The sequence below is a fragment of the Salarias fasciatus genome, chromosome 2, assembly GCF_902148845.1.
Source record: "Salarias fasciatus chromosome 2, fSalaFa1.1, whole genome shotgun sequence".
In the NCBI taxonomy this organism is placed as follows: domain Eukaryota; kingdom Metazoa; phylum Chordata; class Actinopteri; order Blenniiformes; family Blenniidae; genus Salarias; species Salarias fasciatus.
In genome coordinates this window covers 9,673,999-9,689,859 of record NC_043746.1, presented here as the reverse complement: position 1 = coordinate 9,689,859, position 15,861 = coordinate 9,673,999, and the positions used below count along the sequence as shown (strand labels likewise).

General features: G+C 46.6%; 1 protein-coding gene across 3 annotated transcripts in view; it reads left to right on the top strand.

The window, feature by feature from the left end:
• The window catches only part of unc5a (unc-5 netrin receptor A), a 144,564-nt gene extending 129,203 nt beyond the window's left edge, over window positions 1-15,361 (top strand). For all 3 annotated transcript variants that reach the window (XM_030111519.1, XM_030111508.1, XM_030111524.1), the window contains 4 exons: window positions 7,686-7,835; window positions 9,797-9,961; window positions 10,083-10,261; window positions 12,355-15,361. In XM_030111519.1, the coding sequence (XP_029967379.1) occupies window positions 7,686-7,835; window positions 9,797-9,961; window positions 10,083-10,261; window positions 12,355-12,520 (660 nt within the window). In that variant the 3' untranslated portion in view covers window positions 12,521-15,361. The remainder of the gene's footprint in view (window positions 1-7,685; window positions 7,836-9,796; window positions 9,962-10,082; window positions 10,262-12,354) is intronic.
• The last annotated feature ends 500 nt before the right edge of the window (window positions 15,362-15,861 follow it).

The window sequence follows — 15,861 nt, the reverse complement described above, 5'->3', positions numbered from 1 at the left end:
TTCCCTTCACTTTGTTCAACAGCATATTTTGCTTCCCTTTTTTTCTCCCCCCCCCTCCTCATGGACGGAGTATAATCAAGCACTAATGCCTTCCTCCCTCCCCCGAGGACTGCCTCTGAGTAGCCTGTTAAGATTTCATTTGCATGGTTAATTAGTAAATTAAAAGGAGAGCCTGTCCCAATCTTTTCCCAGCAACCCCTGTGCTCCCTCCCACCCTCGCTCTTTCTCTCTCTCTCTCTCTCTCCCTCTCTCTCTTTTTCTCACCCATCTCCCTTTTCTCTCTCCAAGCTGTTCCTCTCTTCGCGACACCACCCACCGCCACAACTGCCGCTTTGCGCGAGTCCGGTCTTCGCCGGCTGTAATCGCTGACCTCCCCCGTGCGGGGGTCCGCCACCGGCGCAATCTATGGACGACGGCGGGACGTAAACAAGTGGAGCCACTGGGGGCGCGCAATGAAATTAGCACTGTCTCATTCCAGGGAGCTGAAGATGAGATGAAAACCGTGCACGGGGCTCTGGCTGCAGGGTGGGAAGTACAGAAGCTTCTCCCTGCCCACATCTGTCTCTTTGAGGCTCTTTTCTGCCCCTGCTGCGTTCTTTGTGGTTTCTGACAGCTACTGCACGAGCAGGCGTGCGCGGGAAAATTGCTGGCTGACATTCAAGTGTATTCTAATGCAGTGGTGAATGTAAAATGTGCAGAAGGTAAAGGCTGGGTGTTCACCCCCCCCCCCCCCCCCCCCCCCCCCCCCCCCCCCCCCTCTCAAACATTGTTCTTGCTGTCAGAGTCACTCTAATGACAGCCTTCTCTGTATATTCAGGTGATCAGTTAACCTAGTGGTGTTTTGCTGCAGTGTGACTGTAAAAGTGACCTTGTGCGTCCTGTGTTGGATACAGGAAGGCTGCCGGTGCACAAAAAACACCCTCTCTCTCTCTCTCTCTCACTGCCTCTCCCTCTGGCTAGCTCTTGTACTGCTATTCTCTCGCTCTCTTAGCCAGGAAAAGGACATCTGAGCTTGTTGACTCCAGCACTTGTGCTGCCATACTCTGCGGCTCCCTCGACGCCCTTGAGTGCATTAGCTCCCCGTCTCTCACACAACCTGGTCCTGTGGTAAGCCACGGCGTCTCCGGGGTTTTGTAGTTTTTAGTGAGTGATTTAGAACGTGGCCCACACTGTTTAGTAATCTCGACTCCACGCTGCTCCTGGTGCTATTATGGAGGGAGCAGTTCATTTAGCAAGTGCATTAACTACTTTGAGTGGAGATTAAACTTCCCTGGAGAGGTTCAGCCTAATCACTAATCACTATCTTTAAAATGTACCATTTATGATTAGACTTTCACTATGGCTGCCATTAGAGTTAATTGTAGTAAGTAACAGTGGTGGAGGAGCAGTAGGTGGTACACTGGAGTGGCAAGGCGGCTTTAATCCAGCGCCGCACTCCTTCTGCACGTGTGAGTTCTGAAGCCTGGCAGCACACTAGACCTTGTTTTTTTTTTTTTTTTTTTTTCGCTCAGGAAGTCAACCCTCCTCGCATGGAACCGTTAAAACGGGGCTGTGCTTTTTGATGGGAGATGTAAAGAAACAACAGTGTTGCAGCAGAGGGGGGGGGGAAACTGCAGAAACCAAACAGGATGCTGAGCGTTTCTCTCTCCTCTGGCTGGCTGTCAGTCCGCTCTGACAAGCCTCTGTCTGAGAGAGTGACAGACACACACTCCCCCCCGGTGCACACGCGTGCACGCTGCACTTATGCATGCTGTACCATGGAATCTCTTATCTCCCAATTACAGCAGATTAGAACCAATGTTATTGTCTTTGATCCTAAGTGCGCGGGGGCTCTGGGGAAGCAGTGACATTTTCGTCTGATGCTCGCCGTATGTTAGCAGGGCTCTGCCGGGACCAATTAAGTTAATATTTAATGTGTGTCCCACTCTTGATAGGCCCAGCCAAGGCTGGCACAGCAGCAGAGGAGACATAATCGGCGTTTGGTAGCGCCCTCGCTGTGCACTCGGTTGTTCCCAGCTAGACCTGTGGGAGAGCATCACTGATGTTCTGCCATCCCACAACTGACTGAAACACCTGCAGTGAACCGGGCCTCCAACTCAGCGCCGGGATGCGCCGAACACCGGCGTCTAATTAAGTGGAAGGGTGCCGACAGGGGTGTCTTGTTTTAGGATCGGTGCAGCTACTTCCTCATGTGCGGCTGTGATATTCAAGATCCGTCATTTTGTGGTTGAACGGATGAAACACTGTTTTCCACTGAGTTTAATCCGCATTTGAACAATAGCAGAACATTTCTGTGTTTATTGATAACTAAATGTTTTTTTTTTTCCTTTAACACCCACATGTCTGTGTTTTTTGAGGCCAGTGGCAATGTTCATGTGGAATGATTTATAATCCGCCCACTTTCTGTCAGATTTATTTTTTATAGGGGGTGAAGCACATGTCAGCTTTTCCTTATTGAGCAGCAGACTTTTCAGGAACCACGATAAATAATAACTCATACAAGTGTGGTAGTCATAAATATCAGGATAGGGTTTCTCTTTCCTGCTTGAATTGTTTTTGATTGATCCATTATAGAAATCAGAATTTCAGAGGTATGAAGTGAAATATCCAGTCATCCATTGTTTATAACACTTTTTCCAACTCAGGGTCCTTCTGTGGTTACAGTGCAAACACAGAGACAGACTAGCACATTCACACCTAGGGGCATTTTTCACCTATTCACCTCAAATGCATGTTTTTGGACTGTGAGAGAAACTCCATGCATAAAGAGAGAGAACATGCAAACTGCACAGAAATTCACTCAATCCACCCGGGCTCACTGTCTGCACAGCTCCAAAGCCTCTGTGGGGTTTTCTTTTTATTTCTCACATAGATAACACAGTTTGTGTACTTCAACGCTCAGCATTTTACCAAAAAAAATAAAGAAATAACAAAAAACAATAAATCAGTTCTATTTTGTTGGTCATGTTTTCAAAGCAGATTTGTTACTGAAGTTTTAATTAGCTCGCATTCAAGAGGAATTATTGATGTTTTGCATCATTGTGTGTCCTCAAAAGATCCTGATTTAATTCAGCCGGAGTGGATGAAACAGGACAAGATGATCCATTAGTGCACTTACACAGTGTGGACATGTGTACAAACACACTGAACTCGCCTCAAGTTTCATGCTTTTGGGAAGTTCACTTCAGTTGAATCAATACTTTTACTTTTTTTTTTCTACTTAAGAGTTATTCATGCTTTTCACTGAAGACAAAATTTGTTACTTGCCCCCCGTCTTCTCAATTCCGTCCCCAACTTCTGCATAGATTGCTGGGCTATTTTCATGGTCCCAAGAGGATGAATTGAACCGATGCTCTCAGATCTTCTTATGGCTTCATAATCAGGTCACAGTTTTAATTTGTTTTACGACTTCTTCAAAAGTGACACTCCCATCGTCCTCAGGTACTTGGAGTTTAGTCCTAATTATCCCGGTCCTAATCATCCTGGTGGCGTACTGCACAGTGAACGTGTTAACCTGCTTCTCCGCAGATCCTTCAAAGTGCAGCCTAACAAAGCAGCTCAGCATAATCGTTGCTGTAGTGGGTTTAAAGTGACATTTAATAGCCATAAACCCCCAAATCTCTGGTCTGGGGATTGAAATGGTGACAAAAATTAACTCCCTTTAGTACATTTCACCTTTTTGTCTCTTGATTGTTTAAAATGGAGAAAAAACTCTGTCCCAGGTTTAAATGGGTGTTTAATTGACGTCTCACTGGTTGGATAGCGGCTCCCGCATTCTTCTGTACAGCGTTTGACCTCCAGCTATGATTCTTATTTGGGATTTAAAGGACTGTAAACTGTTTATGTGCTCTCGCTTTGACGCGATTCCTCAAGAGAAACTTTCTCCTTTTCATGTGTGAGAGAAGAGACAAGCAGCAGGTACAGAAAGGAACGCAAACACTTCTGTCCTGATCCCCACCCACCCCCCCACCCCCCGCCCACCCCCGCCATCCGAAAAGTCACTGGCAAGACGTTCTAGGAAAAGAAAATAAACACAGAAGAGCATCGCCCGGTAATTGCTGGAGCTTAAATTGTTAAGCAAGACAGTCAGCTTTATCATGGAGCCCAGCTGAGAAATTGTTTCAATATTATATTTCAGGTTTCCTGTGTGCTGTTTTTTCCCGTCATGCTCTGTGATTTATCAGGCAGAATGTGCATCTTTTCCCTAGCAAACACAGTCCCCATTTATAACTGAGCAGACAAGTCCCTTCTATTTGTAGTTATTAATCAGAGTTGACTGTAGCGGGCACGGCCACTGGAGCTCAGACTGATAGACTCTCAGTCAGAGAGGAAAAGCCTGTCACATCCTGCTGACAAATACACAGATTTATGGAGCCCACATAGCCAGGCGACTCTCTATAAACAAATGCATTTGCCTGAAAAGAGCAGCTCTGAGAAGGGATCGTCACTGCGAATGCACATTTTTAAGCACCGGGATGCGACGTTGCGAACAGAGGGAAAAAAAGGGGGGTGAGGGTGAGTTTATGTGGATATTAATGCCTGTGTGTTGCTTTAACATGGAGCTTGACTAATTAACCGATCAAACACTGCTCATAATCCCCATCGTGGCAAGTTAAGTTAATCAGTTTATTACACACAAAGCCAGAACAAGAGAAAAGCATGAGTCAGAGCTTGACCTCGCTGGGAGGGAAGTCTGTGGCTTCGTCTCTGCCCAGCTCTTAATATACATCCAGGCCCCTGCTGATACTTTGATTTCTGGAGTTTGTTTCGTTCCTGCGTCCGACGGCGGGCTGCTTTGTTGCTTGCAGAAAGTTTGGTGCAGACACTAACCTCTTTCTGTCAGCACCATCCCGACGAGATTAGCTGTGAGAGTGTGTCTTGTCTCCCGGCGGAGCCCGGCCCCAGTCCATCACAGCCCCGGCTCTGGTCCGCGAGGAGATGTGCGAGGACCGAAGTGGGAGGGACAAATATACGGTGGAGAGAGGGGGGTGGGGGGGCGAAGTCATAGAAAACTGTGGCCATGATTGCAGTAATCCTGTTATCTCTCTTGCTAAAGCTGGCCACTCCAGTGACCTGGAGACACAAATGTTAAGCTCCCTCTGTCTCTCTCCACTCCTTCTCCTGCTCTTTTCAGTCCTCCCTGCTCCATCTCGCTCTCTTTAGCCAGCCTCATTGAATGTCAGGGGGTGGTCTTGGCTCTGCCCGACTCTAAATTCACAGTCTTCACACACACACCACGGGCTATCTTGAATTCCGTCAGAACAAAAGGGGTTTTTCTCCTGCGGTACTTGAACTTCATGCCCGTCTCATGCATCTTAATGTTACCATAGCTGCCCAGGTTCAGGGTCTCTCAGGAGAACCGGCTCTTCTCATCTCCACTGAACGGCAACAAAATTCTGCTCGGAGATCGTGATTAATATGTGATTTGATAAACTAATTCAAAACCTTGCATTGTTTTTCCCCACAAAAAGCAAATAATATGCTCAAATTTAGCTTCTCATCTATTAGCAGACTCGCAGCGTCATTTGTTAACAGGATAATGGGGCGTAAAGAGGGCCATTATTCTCTCAGTCCGGAGCATATGCTGAAATCCTGAACAAAAACACACTCTCGTGCACACTCTCCGTCACTCAGACACACATAAACAATGCATGAGGGAGACGGTGCCTTTCTGAGGACGCAGCCTTTAAAGGAGAAGCCCGCGGTGTGTTCTGGGCCCGTCGGCTCGGTGTCCCTGTCAGGCGGAGGCGGGATCATGTCCTAGACCCTGTTTGAGTGTAATCCCAGCATGTCAGCCTTGAACCCGACAAACTGCTAGACGGGGCCCGTTAGTATTCATTCTGCTCCCTGGATGTTGATAATAAGATAATTGGCATTCTGGGCGGTTCTCTTGCTAGCAGGCCTATAGATTCGCCTCTATAGGTCACAGACCTGATCAAAGTCCACCAGCCAATTTGCAATGCTAATTGCAGCCAACAAATAATTGCGCTTAAGAACTGTTTAAATGAACCTCTCAGGAAGCCCACATAATGCGCCTTTTGTGTCTGTACGAGACATAATAGCAGAGGGCTTTTGTGTGGAGGATGCACTGCCCTCTGTTATTAACTCATTAGACCTCGACGCTTTGATTCAGAGCAGTTGTCTGACCCCCGCCGCCCCCCCCTCAGAGCAAGTGGGCAGGGTAACATCACAAAGCTCTGGTGTGTCAGCACAGTCAGCTGTGTATTTCAGCACGCCACGTCTGATCATCGTGCATTTTTAATGTTCCCTGGCATTTATGAGTTAAAAAAATAAATAAACACAGCCATGTAAATGCAGGGGAAGAGTTAGATCATCTCTGGGGGCATGATATTCATGTTAACAAGAGGATATGCACAAAGCAAACATGGAAATTAGCTATGCACTGAGCTAACATGGAGCTCAGTTCCCTGGCTGAACCCAAAAGTGCTCGTTCAGTGAAGGAGAGAGAACATCAAATAACACAGGTAGAGATTCCAAATGGATAATTAACAGCTTCCTTTCCATTATAATTGGAATCGGTCTAGCCCCGTTCCTGGGAAAGGGGGCAGAAAATTGAATCAGTGTTGTGCAGATAGAAATTACTGCCATTCTCCACCTTAATTAGATATCTTTGCTGAAATCATAGCATGGGCAGCCATGCTGGCATGCAGAACCCGGCATATGGCCGCTATCTATACACGAGTCTCCTCCTTGTAGCTGTTGTCTTTGAGATGCGTCTCCTCGACTCTGAGGCACATTCTGGCTCCCCTGCTTTCCTTCTGCTGCCATCTTGTTTCTTTCCTCGCACAGATTAAAGGAACATATCTTATTTCTGAGGTCTTTTCACACTACTAATTTCAGAGGTCTGTTTGCTCTGTTGTAATATGCTCCTCTGATTGCAGTGCGAGGCGGCACATGTGAGCGAGGATCCAAAGTACCGGATTTTTCGAGGACTTGTTCGGCACAAAGCTCCCAGCTCAGAACCGATTGATAAATCAGAGGGAAATGTGGTGGATATTATCATCCCATTCCAGATGGTCATTTGGATGGCAACAAATGGTCCGCTGAGCAAGTCCCACAGAGATTAAAATATTAAGCATGCATTTACAAATCTCTGCTGGCACAAAAACAAAAATGAAATTAAGGAGAGTCGCCATGCGAGAACAATGAGCAGTTGACTAATGGCTCGTTCACTCCCTCCATCACAGCCCAGGTAGCCGGTAGGCCGGCGCGGCTGCGGTATTTGCATGCTAATGCGGCTGCAGGAAGCTTGGGCGAGCGCACGGCGAGACAGGGGTTCAACCTTGCGGGGTCATTAAAGCTGCTGAGGAGGGAAGTGGATCCTGTCCGCTGCCGCTCCACGCAGGGAGGCGGTCTCCCTGTCCGAACATGTGCCGTGCCCCCGCTTCATGGTCACACTGCGTCTGTGTCGATGTGTGTGTGTGTTTATATGAGAACTAGCAACCCTTTGTGTGTGTCACACACCCCTGTGTTTTTGTGTATTTCTCTTTCTCCCTGGTAAAGTTTCAATAGACCCATTCTTGTTCCAAGCCGTGCCATCTTGTGTGGGAGCGCCGCGCCGCGCCGCGCCAAACTCACACAGTTTACGGATTGTTTAGCACATTTGCGCCTACCGCTGAGCCGGCGAGAGCTCTTCCCCTGACGCCTCTGTTCCCTTTCATCAGGAGGTGATGCAGATGGAGCGGCAGCTCGGGGGTCGCCTGATCGACGAGCCGCACGTCCTGCTCTTCAAAGACAGCTACCACAACCTGCGCCTGTCCATCCACGACATGCCGCAGGCGCACTGGAGGAGCAAGCTGCTCGCCGGCTACCAGGTGCGTTGGGCCGCCCAGAGGGGCCGCGGGGGCCGCCGGAGTCACTTCACATCAGGGCACCAACGCACAGATGTAATGCAAGTGCCGGGCTGAATCTGTCAAGTTTGCAGATCAGCGGATGTGGCACTTTTTTTTATTTTATTATTATTATTATTATTATTATTGGGCTTGTCTGCATGCTCCATTTAGAATCCCAGTTTAAATTATCCATTCAGAGATATTAAAAAATAATAGAGTACGCGCTGGCTGCAGTGATGTAACCGGGTAATCAAAAGTTATTCAGGGGCAACTTTTTCATTGTTAATGAGGGTTCATGGTCTGCCTGTCTCTCAGGAAACCTGTTTTCACTGTAGCTGGTTCATACTTTTAATTAAGCGCGTTTGGGTTTGGCTTCACTTCATCACTTGAAAGATTCACACAAAGGAGTGCTTTTCAGTGTGTGACTGCAGGACTTCTCCGTCCAGTAACCTTTCGCTTGTTGGCACTGTGTGTAAATTTAAGGCGTTTATCGGAGTAGAGGGAGCCTTTTCCGGTGCGCGCGCGCTCCCGTGTATTTTATGGCATGGATATGTTTTGCGGCCATGCATGAGGGGTGTGCACGTGTGCACGGTGGAGCCGGGCCGTGCGCAGTAACCCAGAGCTTCAAGCTGATTGATTACACTTGCTGCAGCTCTCTCGAAGGGAGCTCCGGTGAAATATAGTGCGGTATGTAAATATCTGGGACTCTGCAACCTGATTTTTTTTTTTTGTTTTTTTTGGAACCTCTCCACCCCTGCTGCACTCCCCACACCTGCATGGCCGACTGCACCTCGGCCCGATGATGGAGATACAAGGGCTGTTTCAAAGAGAGCAGGAAAATGTTCCGGCTGTAACTGTGTAAGCATTGAGCAGCGGGTCCCCGAAGAGAGCGCACAGGCTGTGCCAAGCAAGCAGCAGCAGCAACAATGCATCCCAGAACAGAGGCTTATTCCTCCAGACTGTGCCTGTTCATTTGGAAGTGTTATTCCCCTCTCAGCAGTGCAGTCAAAAAGGCCTTTAGTCTCCCTGGGGCCCCGTGAAGACTTTTGTGCATTTCTCCCAGTTCCCCGTGTCGCCGGTCTGCCTGGGTAACAGTGCCCCCGTTTGGTCATCGCCGTGCGCTGCAGGTCCACTTCACTATTAAAACCGAGGTCTTGTTAGTTGTTGAACTCAGAATCAAAAGAGCCGTTATTCTTCCTGGCTTTTTTTTTTCCCCCTCCCCTTTTTTTCGCTGCGTTACCTCTGCGTTTCTCCTGGGCGATGCAAATGAGGCATGAATATGCAGCAACACACAGAAAGATAAAGAAATTGTCTGTGTTGGGGGGGGGGGGAATCTCTCCAACACTGTGGTAACAGCCAGATAGAAGCCGGTGCTGCGCTGCGGTGCTGTTTGTACCTACAGTACATATATCTTTGCCACATGATGCGCTTTAAATGTGATGCTTCAGCGTAAAAACCATCAGCATCATTTGTAGCTCAGCCAAGTGTGTACCTGAGGGGGGAAAGCTGAATCAACTAAAAATGAATCTAATGTCAGCGTGACAGATATATTGTGAAACCTCCTCAGACTGAAATGAAGTTGGTTTTTTTCTTTCTGATTGAATCAGTTTAGGTAGACAGCTTTTAATTCATACCGGGGTCCTGTTTATCGGTGACGGCACATTTATTCCTTTCCCCGTATCTGTGTGTTTTCAGCGTGCTCCCTCAGACACGCTCAGCCACTCCTACCTAACAATGACAGCTCGTGTCACAGTAATTAATGATGATCTCCGGCTATTCTGAGCAGGCGGTCCCGTTCAGACATCGAGTCAAGTCAGATATATTTGTAAAGCACGTTTAACAACAGTTGACCAAAGTGCAGCACCATCAATCACACACGGTTCTGACTGTGTGTGTGTGTGTGTGTGTCCTATGCTCCCCCCTCACCACCCTCTTTCCTGCAGGAGATCCCCTTCTACCACATCTGGAACGGCTCCCAGCGGTACCTCCACTGCACGTTCACTCTGGAGCGGCTCAGCCTCAGCACCTGCGAGCTCACCTGCCAGCTGTGCGTGTGGCAGGTGGAGGGGGAGGGCCAGAGCTTTAGTCTCGACTTTAACATTGCCAAGGTAGCGTTCGGCATAAACCACCCCACCGATTACGCGCCCGGCGCCGTCATCCTGCAGATTTGATCAGTCGTGGAGGAGCCATTCCTGTGCAGGGATCTCATTCTTCTTGTTTCCCCACCAGGACACCCGGGCGGTGGACTCAGAGTTCCTGCTAATGGACAGTAATGCCACGGCTCTGGCGGGGCCCAGCGCCTTTCAGATCCCGTACCTCATCAGGCAGAAGATCTGCAGCAGCCTGGACGCCCCCTGTCCCAACGGAGCTGATTGGAGAATGCTAGCACAAAGACTTAAACTGGAGAGGTAAATACCGACCGAGGCTTTATCTGATCGCTGATCGGATCACGGCGATCTGCGGAGGATCAAAGTTCCTCCCGGGAAAATTGAGCGGAGCTTCCAGCTGCCGAAGCCTTGGTGCACAGCGGCGAGCGTGCGCCTGAATGCAGCACGTTTAAAACATCTGATGAAGGCTTGTGAAAACCGGGAGGTTAACGTGTGTCTGGAACATTCGAGCAACCAAACACAATCGGCGCAAAGTGCATCACCGAGAGTCGAGTGTTTTCTCCTAAAGTTGGGGTAAACAAGGTAATGCCTCCGCAGGATAATCCTCCTCTGACACAGCTAACATTATAGGATTAATGTGGACTTGATGGATACAGCTATCATTTCCGCAAGAAAACATGACCCCCTTCTACCTTTTTCCCTCAGAAACAGGTAAGCAGCTTAAAGTGTGCAGCTAAACTTCTGGCTGCTACATTCTGCTTAACGGTCGTAATTGGAAAGGCAGCGAGCGAGCTGCCTATCTGCGGCCAGAAGAGATGGAATGGGTTTGGACGCGTGCCGACCGCGGACCAATTCCTCCTCGCAGTAACTGTACTCCATCACCGGTCTACCTGTAACAGGAGCGAGCCAGCCATCGATTCTTTATCCTCCAATTTAATTTCTACCTGCTAATGAAATCAAATAGGTACACTTAATTTGTCCAATCAACTTTATTTACCCCAATTTATCACAAATTGAATTGATGCACTACGGGTTTAATTAGCAATGTTTTGCACAACATAATCAATTCTCATTTAGGCCTCAAGGAAGAAACAACTGCTTTGTTGTTTGATCTGTCCTTAACAACATGTTTTCCCGGGAAGGCAGCAGATCCTCGCCGCTCTGTCATGCAGCATTTCTCCGTTTGTTTCTCTGTGTGTAAAATGTTGAGACCTAGCGGAACGGGACCAATCAATAAAACTTAAAATGCCAAGAACCTTTTATTTGATCTTTCTCTCCCAAGACTGTGGAGACGGCTGCGTCTGAGCCGTACACGATAAGCTCGTGTTTCACACAGCGAGGTGAATAAGCAGGGCTGACGTGTCGGACGCCGAGCTCTGTCTTTTTTCTTTTTTTTTTTTATCTGAATAATGACACAGAGGTTCGTTCCCAGACGATTTTTTTTTTCCCCCTTCTCCTTTTGACCGGCTCGTCTCTTTGTTGTGCTCTCCTGACACAGAGGAAGAGCCGCGCTGAAAATCCAATTGACTCGAAATAGCCGAGCGTCGCCGTGTTCTGGCGGCTCTGTCAAAGGAGGCACATGTTTATAAGCATCACAGGACGCTCAGACCGCGAGCTAACAAACAGTCTGACCTTTCTCAAGGTGAAAAGGACTCGGTGGCACTTTCTTCTTCTTCTTCTTTCTTGCTCCTCGTCTCACCCCAAACACTCAGAACCCGGTCTCTCCGTGTGCCGGGGTTGCACGCCGTTGCCGCTGTTTTTTTTTATGTCATGTGTGCTCTACATAACGGCTAAAGGCCCAGACATCTGGAGAACAGAAAAAGGCCATTAAATCCAACAAGCATCTTCAGGTACCGCGGGGAACAGGTCTCACTCAACATCAAATATACAGCCGGCTGGGGAACCCGCTTTGTTGTCATTGATTGGGTTTGATCGTAAAGGTTCCGCCTCCTAAAACGGAAAAGGTCACTTCCGAGCTGACTGTGAAAGTCCATATAGGATTTACTATACGGGATTTAGGGTCTATTTCAACATCAAATAAAGAGAAATGAGGGCGGCGGTGTTAAGCTTCAAATGAAAATTGCCCGAGATTCTGTATTTGATGGCACTTTCAAGAGCCGGACTGCGCTATCATACCTTTTATCATTTTTTTACTCAGAGCTCCAACACGGCATATCAGGATGTAGCAATATAACACACAATAAAACCTGACATTGACAGAGTTACACAAGGCAGCAGCACAATAAATAAAATACCTGCTGAAAAGGTTTTACCAAGACTCTTTTTCGGTGGAGAGAAAATGAGAGAAATTCTTTTCTGATATGTGCACATGGCTCACATTAATGAAAAATCTTTCCTGTTTTTTTTGTGTTTTTTTTTACTCTCCTCTGCAGACACATGAGCTTTTTTGCATCCAAAGCGAGCCCAACCTCTGTGATCCTGGACCTGTGGGAGGCGCAACATTTCCACAGCGGCAACATCAACCAGCTGGCCACCGTCATGGCTGACATTGGCAAGCAGGAAGCCATGATATTCCTGGTCTCCGACGGCGAGTGCTAACCCAGAAACGGAGGGGGGAAGAGACTTGGTGCAGAGGAAAACATGCAGAACACAAACACGGGCACGCAGATCCACACACACACACACACACACACACACACACACACACACACACACACACACACACACACACACACACACACACACACACACACACTAAACAACGGTAACTGCAGCAGGAGCAGAGGAGTCCCACTTCTTCAGTAAAAGGTTCATGTCAGACTGAGTTTAGTCAAACAGTGAAAAAAACAAAATCGTTTAAATGACCAAATGAGCAGAAAGTCCAGATTGGCTGTCAGGAAATGTGTTCAAACAAACTCAGTGGAGAAAATACCCTTTATTTTCCATCAAAGATTAATGAAGTCCTCAATTTATTATAAAGACAAAACGTCTAATTACCATCACGCCTTTTTTTTTTTATTCAAACAGGCCACTAAAGCCTAATGAGGAGCAATATGCAAATGTAATGTTATCACTAATGGCCACTACTGCAAATTCAGCAAATAATTTTTGAAACTCAGATTATAGGGGGAGGAAAAAAATACAATAAACGTGAAATAAAAGCGACGTGGAGGAAAGTGTCAGTCGTTTCAGGTTAAAGTGAGCAGGTGACATATGCAAATAGACGGTTTGTTACATAACAGCACGCCAGACGCTCCGCACGGCGCCGCCGAGTGTCACACATGTCATTATCTGTTTAACACAGAGAGGCTCGTAGCACATGTTGGACCTGCAGGTTTATAGCAGACTGTATGTCGAAGCCCATTGAAGGAGGGAAGAAGAAGAAGGAAAAAAAAAAAGGAAGAAAAAAAAAAAAGCCCACCTCGCTTAATCTGTGTTTTTCAGTTCAGCTTGTATCACTGCTGTGAATGTAACATCTGGATTCCGTGAGACGCTTCGTAGCTTTAACTGCTTCTGAATCAATATATGTGAGATTTGAACTTTTTTTTTCTTTCTTTTTTAACGGGAGAGAGTGAGACATTAGCTGAAGTCATATCTCAAGAGCCATTTCTATTTAAAAGCCTACAATTTTGATCCATCGAGTTTATTCCGCGTCTCGCGTCACCCCAGTCGTTGATGGTGGCATTTTTCAGTTGGAGCTAATGAAGGAGCCATAGGGCCGAAAGGCGTTCCCGCTGCATATATGTGAACACTGAATGTCATCGAAACTCATTTTCTAAAATGCCATTTTCCCCTTGATTACATTAATTTCCGAGCATAACAACGGGGCCAAAAGGGTTATTATCCCGTATGAATAATGCAGAGTGCTTTTTTTCTCACAGAAATCCTGATAACAAATTCTTCAAAATCTTCAAAAGATTACTCATGTTGAGAGGGTAAAAGTGCCGCTTTGTTTATATTATTCATAAAGCGACGGTGGTGGGAATTCTATATTTGCTGTGCGGCAAACAGTATTTCCACATCAGAGGAAAGCTCGTCTCTCGGAGTTAAGTGTGGCTTATTCATAATGTCGCCCCTCTGCTCGCCGAGGATGTTTTGAAAGGGTTTCCTTTTCTGTTGTTTCCTGCCAGGATGGCATAAAAAAAAATAAATAAATAAAAACAATATATCCAGCAGATCCGTGCAGCATCTTTAAAACTGCAACTTCACACATGACTTTTTTTTTTTCTTCTTAGTTCATCTACGTGGTGATATTTTTAGTGACGTACCTGTCAGATCCAGGAAGTGGTCCAGCGAGTTACTTCATGAACAGTGTGAGCAATCCCAAACTAGCCATAGTTCTCTCTGTGTCTGCCTCAGGGTTGCATGTGAAGTCGTTCGTTCGAAGTTGTGAAGAAAGTCCGGCTCGTTAGCTGAAGGGGATTTTATTACGCTGCTCTCTGCTTTTGGTGTTCGAACACTAAAAAGATGATAAGTTTTCCAGGTTTTTTTTTCCATGAAATGATGTCAGACTGCAGATTTCCTCTTGTGATCATTGGCAGCAAACCTGCCAACACAATGAAGCTGGTGTCAAATTACAGAGAGAAGGGGAGTTGGAGCAAAGCTGGAAAACACGCCGAAAACTCAGCCTGATAGATCCTCTTTAGAATCCATCCGACAAGCGTTCATGGTTTCAGCCCTTTCGGTTTTAAAGGAGCCTCTTTTATGATTGTCAGATATTTGGAATGTACATTTCTGTTTCCTCGGAGTCGAAGGAAGAGTTTGTCGTGTGCGTCTTTTGTTTTTGAACCGAGTGGTTTGGTATTTACGTGGCACCTCAGCCCCGGTTAGCTCCCGGAGCCTAACCTGATGAACACGCCTGCCCCTCCACAAATAACCCGTCACTCTTTTATATAGAGACGCCATGAAAAGAGAGTTATCTTTATATCCATTTAAAATAAATAAATAAATAAATAAAAAATCTTTGGATCAATCCCAATTCAGCTAAAAGTGATGATTCCACCTTAAAATGGATCTTTTCATGTTGAAACGAGCGTCACGTGAACTGTGTAAATACTTTTTCTACCCCAGCCGTGTGCTGTCACTTTGCATACTGTATATCAGCAGAGTTGGTAACCAAAGTTTTCTGAGTATGGTTTGAGGCCACCGCACCCTCCTCACCTTGTGTCCATCCAGCTCTCCTTTCACCACTCTTTCTACTCTCAGCTAGTACAGAACAAGTCTCTGTCTTTTTGAAAATAAAATAAAATAAAACGGTGGACTTCACGTCCCGATCACCACTTTCTCTCTCTCTTTTTTTTTTATTTTTCTTTCGTCGGTGAGGCAAGTTGATGCTGTCTGTTCCAGCAGTAATACGTGTCGGTTAATTTTATCACTTTGTAAACAAATGTAAATTATATTTTAATATGAAGCCAAAAAAAAAAAAAAGAAAAAGAGACACTTTAATGGCGCAGCATTTGTCAAGTCTAAACCGTGACGTGTTTGCCTATATACTGTTCTTTGGCGATCTAGCAGTGACGACTATTTGCAGTGTTAAGGGTTTAGAGACTGTTTTGCCGGAAGTTTCTATACATATTCTGTTCGTCCTTACTCTGCATACGTCTACCTGGTTATTTCTATGACTGTAAGCATTTAAATACACACAGTGGGAAGCTTGGAGGGTCACTGCACCGGGACTGTGCGGCGGGGGACGGAGCCGTCCTCGGCACGTTCCCATGAGCCGTGGCGGTTGTACAGTCGGACCGTGTGTGAAATCTTATCACCCGTCATTGTCTCGGATGTGTTGAATAAGCACATTTCAGTAATGTAACTCACCAGCCACCAGGATGTTCAGCATCTCTCTTCACGTCGAACTCGTCCAACAAATCTGCAATTTTATTCAGTGTGTGCGTGTGTGTGTGTGTGTGTGATGAATACGGTTTTCTTTCATGGTGAAATCT